Source organism: Punica granatum, chromosome 4, assembly GCF_007655135.1.
Source record: "Punica granatum isolate Tunisia-2019 chromosome 4, ASM765513v2, whole genome shotgun sequence".
In the NCBI taxonomy this organism is placed as follows: domain Eukaryota; kingdom Viridiplantae; phylum Streptophyta; class Magnoliopsida; order Myrtales; family Lythraceae; genus Punica; species Punica granatum.
In genome coordinates, this window is record NC_045130.1 from 15,241,527 (window position 1) to 15,259,028 (window position 17,502).

General features: G+C 42.1%; 1 protein-coding gene across 1 annotated transcript; it reads left to right on the forward strand.

The window, feature by feature from the left end:
- The first annotated feature begins 10,183 nt into the window (after positions 1-10,183).
- Positions 10,184-11,752, forward strand: LOC116205034 (24-methylenesterol C-methyltransferase 2-like). The gene has a single exon (XM_031537470.1). The coding sequence runs from the start codon at positions 10,284-10,286 to the stop codon at positions 11,358-11,360; it is 1,077 nt and encodes a 358-aa protein (XP_031393330.1). The 5' UTR covers positions 10,184-10,283; the 3' UTR covers positions 11,361-11,752.
- Positions 11,753-17,502: the final 5,750 nt, after the last annotated feature.

A 17,502-nucleotide genomic window follows, 5' to 3' on the forward strand; every position in this document is an offset into this window, starting at 1 on the left:
AATCAATTAAAATCAAAATTCAACTCAACTCAACTCTAAAACTAAACACGCTATTAACTTCTCGTGCCATTATCGCATCAAATTGACTGAAGGAAACTAAATCGGGGTCATTCCGCCAGAAAAATGTCGATCGGACCTAAAAAGGGACGATATGAACTTCCAAGTAGGAAGGACTAAATGTTGGGCTCAATTGATCTTAGCTGGATATCTGCACCCATCTCGAATTAATTGATTATGTCTCTAAGCTAGTGTGTCGGGCTCCCAGGACGTTGGACAATGCCTAGGCGCACTTGACTAGTCATGGTCCGTCTTAATTAATTGCGTCCAACATATTAAGGCCCACTTTACCTAACTAAGCGTAAAACCAAAAGTGGTATGAACCTAACCTTTTTTAGCTGAATTTTTCCGTTAACCTATTGATAGGCGCGGGGAAGATTCAAAATGAAAATGGGTAGGTTTTGGGTCGATATTAATAGGTTTCGGAGCTGGACCAAATATATTAATAATAATATCAATAATATAATTAGGGATGATGATGGATTTCCATAAATAGGTTTCCGCCCGTCCTAAATTTTAATGGGCAATTAAAGGGTTTTATCCATTGGATCACGGGAATTTTTTGTCAAAATTCTGTAAGGTCTGGAAAGGATATTGTACTTAGCATCAAAACTGGTCCCAAACCCGTTAAGGCTAAAATTAGCAAATCACCCATGATCTTTCATTGATATTACCAAATTGCCTTCAGAAGGTAACGTAGGAAATTTATTAAATTTTAATACTTACGTATTTATTCCCTTAGGTGGCGTTTGAAATGTAAGAGTGATTTTAACTGAACTGTGATTGTGATTTTGACCAAAATTTGGTCAAAGTGGCTGGCCCCACAAATACCAACGTATCTCATGAATAACTCTGAAACCAAATCCCCTGAACCCACATTCGGCCCCCACCCCAACCTTTTCCCCCAAGGGTGAAGTCATTCTTCCTCAGCGCTGCATATCTCGTCGCCCAGGCCCCCCATTGTTCTTCCTTCTTCGGCAACGACAGCTGCTCCTTCAGACGATTCCACATTCAATTGAGAAAGCCCACCCGTCAATTGGACATTGAAGCCGACCCCTACCTCCCCTCGACTCCTGCATCACCTCCCATGTCGCCTCGCCCCCTACCTACCGATCGTCTTCTTAAGCGGCCATTGCGCTCCGAAATACCGCACAACAACAGAACAAGGAAATTTCTCCGATTCTTTGGTCTTTGTTAGATTTTCGAATTGCGATTGGTTTGGAAACGTTACCTGAATTAGGGTTCCGAAATGTTCTTGCTCTGCCGAAAACTGTATTACATGTCTGCAATTGCCTAGTTCTGCGTTGCTTGTACGACTGATTCTTGCTTGTATGACTGATTCTTACATGTCTGCAATGTTTAGTCCTGTATTTTCATTAGCTGGTAACAGTGGAGAAAGCCCACATGTTGGTGCCGACAGTTCTGTTGTTGTTGGGTATTATTGTGAATGCTACTCTGTTGTTTGTGAGTTTAATTGGTTGCAGCAGTGTTACCTTGACTATCAGCGAGTAACACTACTTGAGTAGTGATGCTGATACTTTCAGATTTCGAGAAGTTGCAAGCTTTTGATTTGCCGAACATGTTATTTACCTGAACTGCGGAAATTTGGCCTCATTCAGAGGCATAGCTGTTTTTGTAATTGCTACTTAATGTGCTTACAGGTAACATATTACAGACTTGCCTGTTCTCTCGCATTAATTAGTCGTGTTGTTAGCTGATCCTATTGCGAACATCGGTCCTTGCCTGCGAGCTGCTTCTATGTATGATTTTGGGTTCCTCATCTGTACGATTGTTCTTTGTTGTGCCTTGCTTGTATGACTGATTCTTACATGTCTGCAATGTTTAGTCCTGTATTTTCATTAGCTGGTAACAGTGGAGAAAGCCCACATGTTGGTGCCGACAGTTCTGTTGTTGTTGGGTATTATTGTGAATGCTACTCTGTTGTCTGTGAGTTTAATTGGTTGCAGCAGTGTTACCTTGACTATCAGCGAGTAACACTACTTGAGTAGTGATGCTGATACTTTCAGATTTCGAGAAGTTGCAAGCTTTTGATTTGCCGAACATGTTATTTACCTGAACTGCGGAAATTTGGCCTTATTCAGAGGCATAGCTGTTTTTGTAATTGCTACTTAATGTGCTTACAGGTAACATATTACAGACTTGCCTGTTCTCTCGCATTAATTAGTCGTGCTGTTAGCTGATCCTGTTGCGAACATCGGTCCTTGCCTGCGAGCTGCTTCTATGTATGATTTTGGGTTCCTCATCTGTACGATTGTTCTTTGTTGTGCCTTGCTTGTATGACTGATTCTTGGTGCATCGCCTCTATGTGGATATGTTCCTTGTTAACCTTGATTGTTGTAAGTGGTTGATAAGTTCTCTCTGAGATGGCTCCCAAGGGTGAAGGTATAGTTGAGTGGACTGACCAGCTTGAGGAAGCTTTAATCGACATCATGGTTGATAAGTTCCAAAGGACGCACACATCTGCTTGGAAATGGAAGGACTGGGAACAGATGAATACAGAACTGGAACAGAAATTTCCTGGTGTGACTCTTGGCGCTGACAAGTTGAGGACAAAATCACGGCGGCTGAAGAGTCAGTACAGTCAGTTCACACAGCTCATTCAGCACACTGGAGTAGGTTGGGATGAGCAGACCAACACTGTCAAGGCGAGTCCTGATATTTAGGACAAGTTCATCAAGGTACAATAACGATAAATCTTCACATTTACACACTTTTTTTTTGGCAGAGTTGTCATTATTAAGTACATTTGCTCGCGACTAACATGCAGAGGCACAACAACTTCAAGAATTTCCGGTCAAAAGGCTGCAAGCATTATGAAGCCCTTCATCTATTGTACAGATCTGCTACAGCAACAGGTGGTCTACGAATTTCTTCCATTGAGCCACCTAAGAGCCCTCGATCTTATGCACGGATGGAAGAGCAGTTTCTAGCAGGCCGCAACAGCCGTGGGAAAGAACCTATCGATCTTGAAGAGGGATCCGACGACAGTGATGACGCGGCTCGTGAGCTTGATGACCCAGTCGTTACAGGGTCCAGGCGACGCGTCAGGAAGAAAGGTTCGAACACGAACTCGCAGATGCAAGAGCTGATCGACTTGTACCGGGAAAGTATGACCAAAAAGGACAAAGCCAAAATATCTACTCCTCCGGAGTCAAAGAAGAGCAAGTCCGTGACGAGCCCCGAGAAACCAGAGAAGCACAGCATCGAGGAAGCCGTTGATGTGCTCAACGAAATGCGGGGAACAATTTCAATGAATGAGTATTTTGCTGGTCTCGGCCATATTACTGAGGATGAGCATTGGCGTCGTGCGTTTGTGCGCATGTTCGATGAAGCTCAGCGCGAATGGTTACGACGCCTTGTTGCAAGTTGAAGGGCCGAACGCTCCCCCTTCTAACACTACGTTTGTTATATACTTGTCTACTTTCCTTTTATGACTGCATTCTCGAAACATTTTGTATTTGCTGTGTTTTAACCTGCTTGACTATTTGCTTTGTCAGAATCTCTGTTATGTGTCCCTCTATACTTCCTATTTATGTTACAATCAATCGTGCATTATTCCTTTCTGCAAATATATTTTGATAATCTATTCTGTTGTTTGTCGGTATAGTCCATCAACTTTAACGGAAGACACGATGACAACTGCCGGAAACTCAGCACGATATGATGATGACTCAAGTGGCGACGACGAGTACAACCCACTAGATTTGGTTGTCCTTCTGTCTGTACAGGCAGCAGCATCTGAACATGTCCCCCGTAGACGTCCATGTAGAACTTCACGTCTAAGAGGCAGAGAGTACATTCACGAAGTGCTTTCTAATGACACACGGTGTTTTGAGAATTTCAGGATGGATCCTCACGTATTTCATAATTTGTGCGACACATTAAGAGAAAACTGTGGCATTTGAAATACCGGGCATGGTATGACCGTCGAGGAGATGCTCGGAATGTTCTTGCTCGTAGTTGCACATAGTACTCGACTATCCGTTGTTGCCGAACGCTTCCAGCATTCCAAGGAGACTGTCAGCCGTGCATTCAATTTAATACTTGAAGGTATGCAATCCTTGGTGGCAACGTACGTAAGACCTAGGAACGTGGAGGAGCAACCCGAAATTCGGAGGTGCCGACAGTGGTACCCATTCTTTAGGGTAACCAAAATGTCTCATACCAAAGTCATGTCCATTCTGTTATTACATGTACTACAATTCATACTGAATATTATTATTATTGCAGCACTGCATCGGGGCAATGGATGGAACACATGTTCCTGCTATCATGCCAGCTTCGGTGAGATGCGCGTATCACGATCGAAACGGTGAAATTACGCAAAATGTTCTTGCTATCTGTTCACATCAAATGATCTTCACCTATGTTATGACCGGATGGGAGGGTTCAGCACACGACTCAAGAATACTTTCAGATGCCGCAACGTTACCTGAATTTCCCGCACCACGAGGTGGTAAGTTGTTCTACCTCAGATACCACGTTGTTTTGTCAAGTTCTATTGCATTTCGATAAAAAGTGTTGCAACTACATATATATTGTTTGTACATGTGTGCATGCAGAACAATATTATGTAGTTGATGCGGGCTTCCCAAATATTCCCGGTTATTTGGCACCTTACAAAGGCCAACGGTATCACCGCAGTGACTTTAATAATGACAATCCTCCAACGACGAAGGAAGAGTTGTTTAATCAGCGACACGCATCCGTTCGAAATGTAATAGAACGGTGCTTCGGTGTTCTGAAGAATAGATTTGCAATACTGCGAAGAATGTCGAACTTCAGACCAGTTCGACAAGTTCTAATTGCGCAGGTCTGCTTTATGTTGCATAATTTTATTCGGATCAATAATTATCATGATAGATTATTTGCGGAGTATGGTGATGCATGGCAATATTACGATGAATTCCGCAACCCTCCTCACCAAAATGGAATCCAAAATGATGTGGACATGAGGAGTAAGGCGATGGATGCAGTACGGGATCGTATTGCAAATCAAATATGGCACTCTGAAAGGGGGGAACATCTTAACATGTAAATAAATGGATGGTGTTGAGAATATTGTAATTATGAAGTTATATTAAAATGGAATGGTGTAAATATTTATGTGTGGGGCCCATATGTTAACTTTGATGAGTATAATTTGTTTTGTTATGGGTAGAGTTAAAATCAGAATCGCGATTCTAAAATCACTCTTACATTTCAAACGGGCCCTTAGTTCTTTCTTTGATTTCATTTCTTGTAAGGGTTGGATATACTAGAGCATATGATGTTTTTGGTGCCCCGGAGGAAGAAGTGGATGAAGACGTGGATCTTGTGGAGGACTAAGGTGTTACGGTATTTCTGTTAGTTTAGTTCTTTTCTTATGTAATTGGTCGTAGTGGAGTATATGCTCGTTGTTGTGTAGTTTAAATATTTGATGTCGTGTTTGATTTGTAAGTAATATTTTAAAATCAGATTTTGATTTTAAAAAAGAATTATATAAATGGTTATGTATGTGGTCCACTTTTTGCCTTTGCATGAGTTATTTTGTTTTGTTGTGGAAAAAAAATGGTATAAATGAGACTCATCCTTTGATTTTGTATGAGTTATTTTGTTTTATTGTTGGTAGAATTAAGTTAAAGTATGATTTTAAAATTACACTAACAAACCAGACAAGGCTTAAATGTCGTGAAGCGCTAAGGTCAATCAGGTATTTGCTATGGAGCTTTATTATTATTATTATTATTATTTTATTTTATTCGGGTGGAATTCGTGAAATATATGCTGCTTATCTTGTAATTTGATGTTATTAGCATTGAAAATCGTATAATCAAATGACGGTTTTATTGTGGCTGTTTTTTTTAGGTTTTTTTAAGGTAGAGAGTCCATTATCGGGTAAAAAGGGAGTCTTCGATGAAAACCTGTTAATTAAGTGGGAGTGGGAGTGATTTGAGAATTTTATACTAATTTTTTAACAGATTTGGAGATTGACCTTTCCCAACATGTTTGGGTATGGGAAAAGTCCAGTTGTTCCAAACCAGTCTCCTGATCATCCTTGAATATAACTACATGCCCTTTTTTTTTTGTGAAAATACGGGGTTGGCCCCAAATGCATTAATAGAAATTAACGATTACATAAGTGAGGCATGACGGTCCCTACAATATCACCAAAATGAATAAAATTGAGCTTGTCCAGGCAATGGCTAAATCTATACACGCCGAGCGGTAGCGAGAGTGCGTGATTTGCCAACCAGTTTGCACATTTATTACTTTCTCGATATACATGCTTTGCCACTATCGTCCAATTGCGAAATAATAAAGCCCGATGCCTCTCATGATCGCATCAATGGCCCCACGTGTTCTTTGTTAGACCGTAGCAATGAGACAACCACCTCGGAATCAACCTCAACAAATTACCTTCCTTGCGCCCAACTCCCACACCAACTCGAGGCCAATCTTCACTGCCCAAAGTTTGGCTACAACAGATGTAGCAATGCCAATATTGTGAGCAAACCCTTTCACCCAGACAACATTGTGGTCCCATTCGATACTCCTCGCGCTGGCCGGTCTCATATTGCCCTTAGTCGCACCATCGGTGTTTAACTTCAGCCAACTCTCATCCGGTGCAGACTAGCCCACTAGCTTCTACTCCCAGCCTCTTCTGAGGATAAGGTTCCCTGCCTCAGATGTAGATACAATATAGCCACAAACTAGGGGTGTTTATGGATATCGGGTATACCTGGAACCGATTGGAATCTATCTGTTAGGGTATGGTCTAAGTAACTCCAATAGGATATGGTCCGGGTAATAATTTAAGGAATCGATGAAAATAGGTTACGATTTCAACATGCAGGGTACCCACGGAACCAGTACTCGGGACTTATGTTTTTTCTGAAAAAAAGTATTTTATATTTACATAATTCTCTATGTGCGATATAACAGCTACAGAATCATAAGGAGAGCTTATTTGCTTTGTCTATTAAGAAAAGCTACATCATCCTTTTTTTGCTAAATAGCTACATTATCTTTTAATTACATATTTGCTTTGTCTATTATATAATCTTAAGGAGAGCTACATAATCCTTTAGTTCTATAGATGGATGTGATTCGATTAATCTATGTCGACATTTATTTGTTTTGTGTGATTGCAAATAAGATCTTTTTTATTTTAGTTATTTATTTCATTTATTATGCTTGAAGAGAAAAAAAATTGCAGATTCTAACATGATATCCGGAACCTGTAGTATAAATCAAGTTCTGAGTAGGTTCCAAGTTCCAACATCGTAGGATCTAGTTTCAAAATTTTGGAACATATTCCCTATAAGGTAGGATCCGGTATTGTGAAAAAAAACAGGGTACCTAGACCCGCACACGCCTACTACAAACCACCTTGAATGCACCAACAGGCTCATAGGGAAGTTGAAACCCTTCCGCGAATATGGTTTTATTACGCCACTTTCGAAACATCCAGCGGCTGATAGCAAATATGAGTGCCCAAGAGATGCAATCCAATCCCGGTTTGGAGCATGACATATTATGTATCAACCACTGTTCCCTATCGTCTTTGAAAGAAGATTGTATGATATTAATAGAGACAAGCTGCCTCCAAATGGCTTTCACCTCTGCATAATCCCGCAAGCTGTGCATTGACGTTTTAGCCTTAGCATTGCATAATGGACAGAGACTTGACCCGCCGAGACCCCTTTGCCATCCTGTCTCGTTTGTGAGCAACCACCCAGGCCCTATCAATCATAGGAAGTTGCGTATCTATTGCGGACCCTTCCATTGCCAAATAATCTTCCAAAGGATATTAGACTGCACGGAAATTTATACAGTCTCGGGGCAAAACCGATCCAGTTGAACAGAGTCGATTGGAAAATGTAACATAGTCTAATGCACTTTACTCTAGTCGACTATGTTCATTTTGCAGTCGACTGTGTTCAACTGAACCGATTTCAGCCTAGGACCATATAAGCTCCCTAGACTGCATAACCCCCTCTCCATTTCTATGCATGTATTTGCTTATTCATAATATTATTTTACGGTTAAATCTTATAACACTTAACATCTTTACCTCTGTTGTATTTATTTTGGACTCCAGTTTTAGTCCAACCATCTCATTTGCTCTTTTTTGGATGAATACCATCTCATTTACTATTTTTAAAAGATTATGTGGCAATCGGTAAAGATCACTTGAAAATCTTACCTATCCTATATCTTCCCTCCACCCCCTTTTTTCTTGTTATTCCTCTACAACGTCAAGACTGGAGGTTGGTGCCATTCAAATAACTAGACCCACACAAAATATGAAAAAAACCGAACGGGTGGGTTGAGCAGATACAGCCAAGGCCTTCGGATTCGCGACCTGGTCCCTCCCGGGTCTATAAATAGCACTGCGCGTCGAACTACAACTTGTCGTATCTTCCTCGTTTGAGTTCCAAATTACGAAACGTCTGAATCAAGCACTCCTAACTCAATAAGCTTTCCATCCGTATATAATTTACACCAATTACTCGAGTTAAATTTGTTTAAAAGTACCGATAACTTAGAGGCTACAAAATATCACTTAACGAACTAACTCCAAAAATAAACTAAAAGCTAATAAAAACTCTTAAAACCTTTAGGCTTTGTTTGGTAACAAAGTGAAGTATAATTTCATTTGATTACAAACTTTTTGAAAATTTCAAAACGACCTAAACTTTTTACAAAATTTCAAAAGTAATACACTCTCTTTCTTTCTCCTTCTCCACTTTCTCTCTCTTCAGCAACCCTCTCCTCGTCCCGATCGACCTCTCTCTCTCTCTCTTCATCTTAACGCCTCAACTGAGCCCTAAATCATCATCGATGGAGAGATGTAATTGATCCTGAAAGAGAGCCGCACCATGTAGGACGAATGCACGAGGACCTCCACCTTCGAAGGCTGAATAGTAGAGGTTCTATTTCCTGAAATGGGCAATGGCCTTCAAAGGCTGAATCAGCAGCAGGAAGGCGAGGGAGTGACTGATGAAGGTGGTGTTGATTTGGAGGTCCCGACGCGCGGAGGAGAAGAGGCTCATTCCAGTCGAAGGAGGTAATGGACCAACAGATCTTGGAGTTCTTGTTGCCGTTGAGGAGGCTACGGAGCTCCACACGGGAGGTGTCGAGGAGGTCGGGGCGGGAGGAGTCCTTGTTGGGGACGAGGGCGGCCTTGTTGGGAGGTAGGGGTGGTTGAAGTGCGAGGTTAGGGCGGATTTCGCCGGGTCGAAAGAGAGGGTGGGTTCAGGGACGATGTACAGTGGAGGGGAGAGGAGGAAGATGATGAATAATGAATATGGAGGAGAGAAAAGGGGGTGGGGTAAAATTGAATTTTTTTTAAAAAATTCGAATCGTTTTGAAATTTTAAAAAAAGTTTATAACGAAGTCAAATTGAGTCTTACCAATGAAAAATAAAATAAAAACATACTCAAACTAATCTAACTCGATAAACCAATTCCAATTATACCTATTAAAAGTATCGAATAACTCTACTTTCATAGAGTTGTTAGGTATTGTCTCGACAGTCAGGAACTCTCGCACTAGTTTCATTATTATTTTCTTGCCACAAGAAGCGAAATAAGATCACCGGAAAAACCCTTATTTCACGGATTTCACCAAACAGTCTCAGCCGTTCACCATAACAAATTGGATAGAGAGAGCACAAAGATGCCACTTTGGCCATATCGTTCCTGACCTGGCGATTGCCAGATATTTATCAAACCCCCCAGAAAAGAAAAAAAAGGGAAGAATCTGTTACCAAAAAAATGTATAAACTGAGGATAATAATTAGAAAAGAATTAAAATCAATTAACCTGAAAAAAAAAAAAAGAAAGGAAGAAAAAGAAAATAATATAGGATGCTTCAAATAATTTAATACTTATTTTTTTAAAATAAAATTTTCAATTCGAATTTTATAAATAAAAAAAATTTACGTTCGAAAAACTTTATTTTATATCTCGATGAATCCATCTTATTTGAGTTAGGTTATTCTGTATTCATTAGATTTTTGAATAATAACGGACAGAAAAATAAAAAAATATTAAACAAACCCGGAATCCAGCGGGATCCCACTGTGGAGAATAAAATCTCCTCCCCTCGTCCCCACCGTTAAAATTACTCCAAAACCCTTCTCCCTCTCACTCTCCGCTCTCCGTTCTCCACTCTCCAATCTCTCTCTCGTTTCTCTCTCTAAATCCAAGAGGAAGAAAATGGATTACTTCTCTCTCTTCTTCACCGCGTCCCTCCTCGCCTTCGGCCTCTACTGGTTCATCTGCATCCTCGGCTCCGCCGAGCAGAAGGGCAAGTCCGCCGTCCACCTCTCCGGCGGCTCCATCTCCGCCGACAAGGTCGGCGATAAGTACAACCAGTACTGGTCCTTCTTCCGCCGTCCCAAGGAGATCGAGACCGCCGACAAGGTCCCCGCCTTCGTCGACACCTTCTACAACCTCGTCACCGACATCTACGAGTGGGGCTGGGGCCAGTCCTTCCACTTCTCCCCTTCGCTACCCGGCCGCTCCCACCGTGACGCTACCCGCGCCCACGAGGAGTTCGCCGTCGACCTCCTCAATGTCTCCCCCGGCAGCCACATCCTCGACGCTGGCTGCGGCGTCGGCGGCCCGATGCGAGCGATTGCCTCCCACTCCGGCGCCCGCGTCGTCGGCATCACCATTAATGAGTACCAGGTCAAGCGCGCCCGCCAGCACAACAAGAAGGCCGGCCTCGACAAGCAATGCGAGGTTGTCTGCGGCAACTTCCTCAACATGCCTTTCGAGAGCTCCTCCTTCGACGGCGCCTACTCCATTGAGGCCACCTGCCACGCCCCCAAACTCGAGGAGGTCTACTCCGAGATCTTCCGCGTCCTCAAGCCCGGGGCCCTCTACGTCTCCTACGAGTGGGTCACCACCGAGCTATTCCGCGCCGACAACCCTGAGCATGTCGAAACTATCCAGGGGATCGAGCGAGGGGACGCCCTACCCGGCCTCAGGAGCTACGACCAGATTGCCGAGATTGCCCGGAAGGTCGGGTTTGAGGTCGTGAGGGAGAAAGATCTCGCGAAGCCGCCTGCTGGCCCGTGGTGGAGCAGGCTCAAGATGGGCCGGATCGCCTACTGGAGGAACCACATCGTAGTCACAGTGCTCGCATGGCTCGGGATCGCCCCGAAGGGCGTGGTGGACGTCCACGAGATGCTCTTCAAGACTGCGGACTACTTGACCCGGGGAGGAGAGACCGGGATCTTCACCCCGATGCACATGATTCTTTGCAGAAAGCCCGAGACCGCGAACTAGGCCAGCCTGCAATCATCCTTGAAGGAAGAAATCAAAGGGAAAAAAAAACAAAAAAGAGGTTCTTAATTTTGTTCCTCCCCCTGCCCGTTTGAAACTCCTGTCGTGGTTTATGGCTTATTGAGTTTTACCTTTCCTTTATTATTGTCCTCCTTCCTTCTCTTTTCTTTTTCCCTTGCAATTGGGTAGGCTTTGCTCCTGTAGGGTTCTTTAAGATGTATTGGATTTTTAAGGTTATTCTTAAGTTGTTGATGATTTTGGTCTTGTTTGATGGAGCCTCTGGATGGAAGTATTGATGTAGGAGTTGAAAGAGAGGAACTTGGAAAACAAAGCTTGCAACTTTAAAAGTCTGATGATCTATCAATGAAGAAAGAATGATCTAACTTGGCCATTGATTTCATTAAGTGTCAGCAACCATGGCAGAATTGCATTGAATTTTACTTTCTGCTGCATAGATACTGAATTTCGGAACTGAAGAATACGCTGCAATTTGCCTGATATGCCCAAGTTTACTAAATGATCTATGTATAAAGTAAGTAGCTCTTTCCGACGACAACATTGGGGATTTTAGATATGAGATATGCTTGCAGCTGTAGATTTTGAATCTATGATTTCGGGGTTATTTGGTAAGATGGAATAATCATAAGATCGATGGGATCTGTGCACAGTGTAGGATTTGCTTTGCAAGGTCGATATCCGATCTCATGACACGACAGGAGGTCCTTATGCTATATGATCCGATAATAAACAATAACTAAAAGTGAAGGGGTGTCTGTTGTGTGTGTGTGTGACTTCTCATTCAACCCAACATGGTGGTGGCATGTTGAGATATTGATACCATCGAAGTACGAAGAGGAGAGACGTATCCTAAGATGGGGAAAATGTGATCGGACATGGCACGTGAATGGAGCTGTGAGCTAAGTTGTAGTCTGTGTGGAAAGAGACATTGTGTTCCATCTTCCTCTCCTGTTCGGGTGAACCATGTGAATCCACCTTGTCATGTTTTTGTCTGCATTACCTGCCTTGACTCTTTTGCTAGGAATCACCCATTTAATTATGGTTTTTCCCAATGCCTGTTGGATCTTGATCTTGATCTTTTCCTGCTCTCTTCTCTTGCTGCTGTGCTTGAATCTGGTGATGCCAGTGGGCACTTGAACTTGGGGAACTGATCTGTTTGCTTCAGTTCTACTGCTAGATCTGGTATATCGCGTTACGGGAAACATATCCGTATCCGTCGGATCTGTATCGAACTATGGGAACCTGCTTAGTTTCTGTGTTAGTCTAGCTTTGCTGCTGCGAGTCAAGTTGGGAAAGCCATATCTTAGTCTTTTGGGAGAGAATCTTGAAATTTTGCACATGAAGCTGTTTTGCACATGAAGTTGTTTCCCGGAATTAAATAGTTCTGTGATTTAATACGAATGTCGGTACCCAACATGCCCGTCCAAAAACTTCAATGCCACATTCTTAAAAGTATCTTGTGGGGAAAGATGCTTCATATAGTATCTGGTCTTACAGCAGGACTGCTCATTAAAATAGTTTAAGATATGTATTTCTGCATGTGGATGGCATAATAATTTAGCAATGTCCATCCTTTATTGTTTATAATATATAATGTTTATTTGCCTGTTTCTCTGATTTTTTTTTTCTTTTTCCTGCCTCTGTGCAATTTAGTTATTCCTTTTGCAGATCTCAATGCTAAGGACCCATTAAAAAGATGCATTGCACTTAATAGTCTTCTTTTTGTCCACCAATAAGTCAGTGCTCTTCTCAGTATTATTGTTGCCTCTTGGTAGCAGGTTGCCACCTCTAGTACTGGTCCCCAACTGCTCTATTATTGTCTGAGAGTGGAGGTCTTGTCATTAATAACCCTTTGAGTTGTGACAGACCTAACATGGCTTAGTGGGCCTTACTGTTGTCACGTAAACCTTCCTCGGGAGCTAATGTGATCTTGCTGGTTGGTTTTGCTGTTTTGTTGTACTTCCATCAAAGTGGATCACTTTGGTGAAGTCCTTCGACCTCTCATCGTATTTATAAGCCCCTCTAGTCGACCGTCAGTCAGTGATAACTGCGGGAGAATAGGCAGGGCATTGAATTTTGAATGCTTATGTCAATTCTTGCTTCCCCTTGCTGCGTTCTCTCGATTCCGAAAGAACAGTAGCGGGACATTCTTGTTTCCATGCTTGCGTTTACTAAACTGTTTGAAACAACGATGAGAAGTCATGACTGAAATCGAACATTCATTTATTCGCACATTTTCGATTTCCTTCGAACTTTTACTCCGATTGAGTCCACATTCAGGATTCTTACAAGATGCCAAATGGGTTCTTCCATTTCTTCCAAGATGCCATGGCATGGGGATTGCCTATGTCCACAACATGCCATTTGAACAAACGTCAGCGGCCTGCAGCGATCTCTTCCTTTTGTCTTTGTTTGCTGAGCAATTTCGTTTGTTGTCCTCCCTGATGTCCCCTTGTGATTGTTTTTCCGCACAATGATGCTGTCTTACCGCATGGCCGTGGAAAATGAAGAATTCTTTCTGTTAGCGACGCAAAGAGGATTGCGCATACGCTGATGAATGATTCGTAACAGTTGGTTCGTGGTTGTTATTAAGATCGAAAGATTGCGGTTGGCTTGCTTCCCGATGAAATCTGAGCCATCTGCAACAGCTGCCATTATTTGCTCGGATTCTGAATCTCTCACTATCGACTGGACGGACATGCAATGAATTTAACGGGTCATGCCCACTTTCTGTTTTTGTCGTGCTAGACGAGCCATTAAGCCCGGAATTGAACCGCAAGGGAGTCATCTTTGGTGGCCGAGGGAGACTCTCTCTCTCTCTAACCAAATGTTCCTTTTCCATCAATGATTGTTTTCCCGGTGGTTGCTGATCGTCCGATGAACTTGTGCTGAATCAATTGATCATGTTGTTCTTCTGATTCTGAGGGAGAAAGGTTTATCAATTAAACCCACAACCGATCAATGAATCCAAATCAATTAAAGAGGAATTACACTCCGTTACATACATTTGAAGTTCTGTACTCACAGTTTAAGCTGCACACCTCGACATCAGAATGAATAAAGATTCCTGGGAATATGGAAAGAAAATACTAAAACTATAGGAAAGACGGCCGAGGATAGTCCCATACATCAAACGCGTTCTCCTTGTTGCCTAGCATGAAGAGTTGGTTCTCTCCGATCGAGAAATCACGTATGTAAGCTCTGTCGCTTCTCTGAAGCTCGGTTCGACAATCAAAGTCGTTGCCCTGGTGTACTGATGTGCGGTCATTCATAGAAAGAAGCAGCTGCCCCTCGTAGTACTCCAGTTGAAGGCGACAACCCTTGTCTGTCATTGCTCGTAGTACTCCAGTTGAATAATATATTTCTGGGTTGCTTGTAGCTTGTGGGCTTCTCCAGCTGCATCCTCACCGGGTTTGTAAATGAAATCGATTTGCTCACCGGGCTTCCGGTACATTCGGAAGAATATGGAGCTCTCCTGTGCGGAGAAGATCGAGGAGGATAGCAGAACAAATATGGCTCCGGTCTATGAATATTTCCTCACCAATCGCAGGTTGCAAGTCCCAGTTCTCATTGAAAAGGGCAGCAAAGAACGAATTGTGGCCGGCATTGGCTAGCGTCGTGGCAGTCGTTTTGAACCTTTTGCCACCTACATTGAACCTCACCAGATCTCCGTTTATCCCCATCATTTACAAATTGGAGGAAAGAGTGAAACAAGTTCCTTATACTATCACGAGAACTCAAGACTAATAGGATAGAAGCTGGTCTTATAAATGGTATTATTGGCTTCCTAAGACGAAACAAGAAAACCGACGCTCAACATGATTTTTAGGGAGATTGTTTGAGTTTTTTTTTTTCCTTTGCCTATGGGAGAAAGTTGATATGAAAAAGCTGTTTTTCCAACTGAAATATAGCTTGCAATTGCAAGGAAAAGAAAAGAAAAGAAAAGAAAAACAATATAGCTTATAATGATTGAATTGTTCTATATTTTCCATATTTGATTTCCGAATTCTTCTATTTGCTGTTAGTCAGTTTCAAGAATGATTAGCTACAACTGAACTCGACCAATCTCGTGAGAGATAGAGAAAGTCATCTGAATGTTGCCAGCTTGTTCAGAATTCGACTCTGAAAAACCATATCATCGGTTCGTGTTACCTCGAGGATCTGCGAGCTTGCTCAAGGTGAAATGCAAGATTTTAACCATCACAGTTACAGTGCAAGTTGATCTCGGACTAATACTCCATTGATCTCGAGGTTTTAGTTGATTGTTTCTCATCTTTCATTCATGTTCAATCCTATACGAAGGGAATAAGTAAATCTTGCTGCATGCTAATCAATTCTTGGAACCATATACCGAATCGCTTGGGTAGCAGGGATCAATACGAGCTTCCATACTACATGTATACAACTTAAATCAGCTAAACTATACTGCATATACTGGTGGTATATATTGAATTACATCATAATGCAAGCAGCTGTTAAAAATATGTATTTGTTTGGCTGGGAAATCCTTATTCGATTCCATGCTTCTGTGTGGCAAGATAGATTTGGTGGCAAACAACTTCGAACAGTCACTACTAGAAAACTTTCGGTTATGAACGGGAAACTGTAGAGAATCCAATCCCTATATAATTCAACGGACTTATGGACGGATTATGAACGACAAATTTAGAGACTGAATTTGAACGGATGGTCCTGTCTCTATAGGTTATAGGTGGAATTTTAGACGGAATAGGCCGCCTCTACAGTACAGTCGGGAACATCCGTCTCTAACTTGTACGAAGGGAATATAGACAGATTCAAATCTGTCTCTAACTATGTTTAGACGGATAAAAAACTGTCTAAAATTTGAGATGGGACTTCCGTCTCTAATTCCGTTCGTAATTAGTTAATATACTCGACAGAACAGATCAACTTACAGAGAGCAGCTAAGAGAAACAAATAGAAGCTGCTCTATTTCTCTCTTCCTCAGCCGAAAACCGACCCTCTCCCTACACCCTGACACCCCATATATGAGAGATCTTTGACAGATTTGAAGCGCCATTCATCTTTACTCCTCTTCTTTTGATTGTATGCAGTATGTGTTACCCATTCCCGTAATCTTGATGAAACCCTAGCTATATACCATCTTGCAAATATATGTATGTAGCTTGTAATGTGTGTTGTTAGATACAAATGATGTTCCTTAGACTGAGTTTTTGGGTCATACACGCGCAATTAATTGGATATAATATGTCATGAATTTGTAGATGGACGATCAAATTCCTCAGCATAGGTCATGGATGTATGAGAGGACATACCCAAGCTGTGGGGTCTTAAACCGGAGTTGGAAATGGAGGTTCACATTTATAGAACATGCGAAGGGTTTGCCTCTATTTGAGCGAGAGGGTAGAATCATATTACTTTGGCTCAGATGTGCTTACATCGAGAAAAAGAGTGCCACGCAACGACAATAGAGGATTGAATATGTCAGTCAGCCCTATGTTTTTCAACAAACCTGCTCGAGTAGCCAGAAAATACACATGGAGGTGGTTGAGTGATGAAGAGAGGAATGCCGCTCACTGCCAAGTCATCCAATCTCTAAATTTGTGACTCGTTATCAGTCCATGATTCCGTCTCAATTATATAGGGATTGGATCCATCTATAGTTTCCCATTCATAATCGACAGTTTTGTAGTAGTGTGAGTCATATTCATCACTTCCATCTCATCATGCTAAACGAGTCACTGAATGAATACCGGGGTTAGAAATCAAAGATGAGAGAGTAAACTGTACGAAGTGATTCATTAAGATGTGAACCGTGAGACAGAATGTGAGTCCAGAGATAAAAGAGCAACAGAGAAGAGCTGCAGCAGGGAGGAGATGATGACAAGCTTCAAGAATTCGCCCCGACCGGAGCAATTAGTGCAACTCGGGTTGAGACTGAATGTTGCCATCTAACATGTTCCAACTTCTGCAATTTGAGCACGAAAATTCAAATCGTCGCTTTGTATATTACATTGAGTTTGCGCAACCTTTGCTCAAGGTGAAAGCCAAAGTGTAACCTTGACTCCAATACAATGGAAAGTCGAAGTCAGGCGACTAATAATGTGATGAGCTCTGATATCTTCCTTCCTTCAGGTTTTTCAGG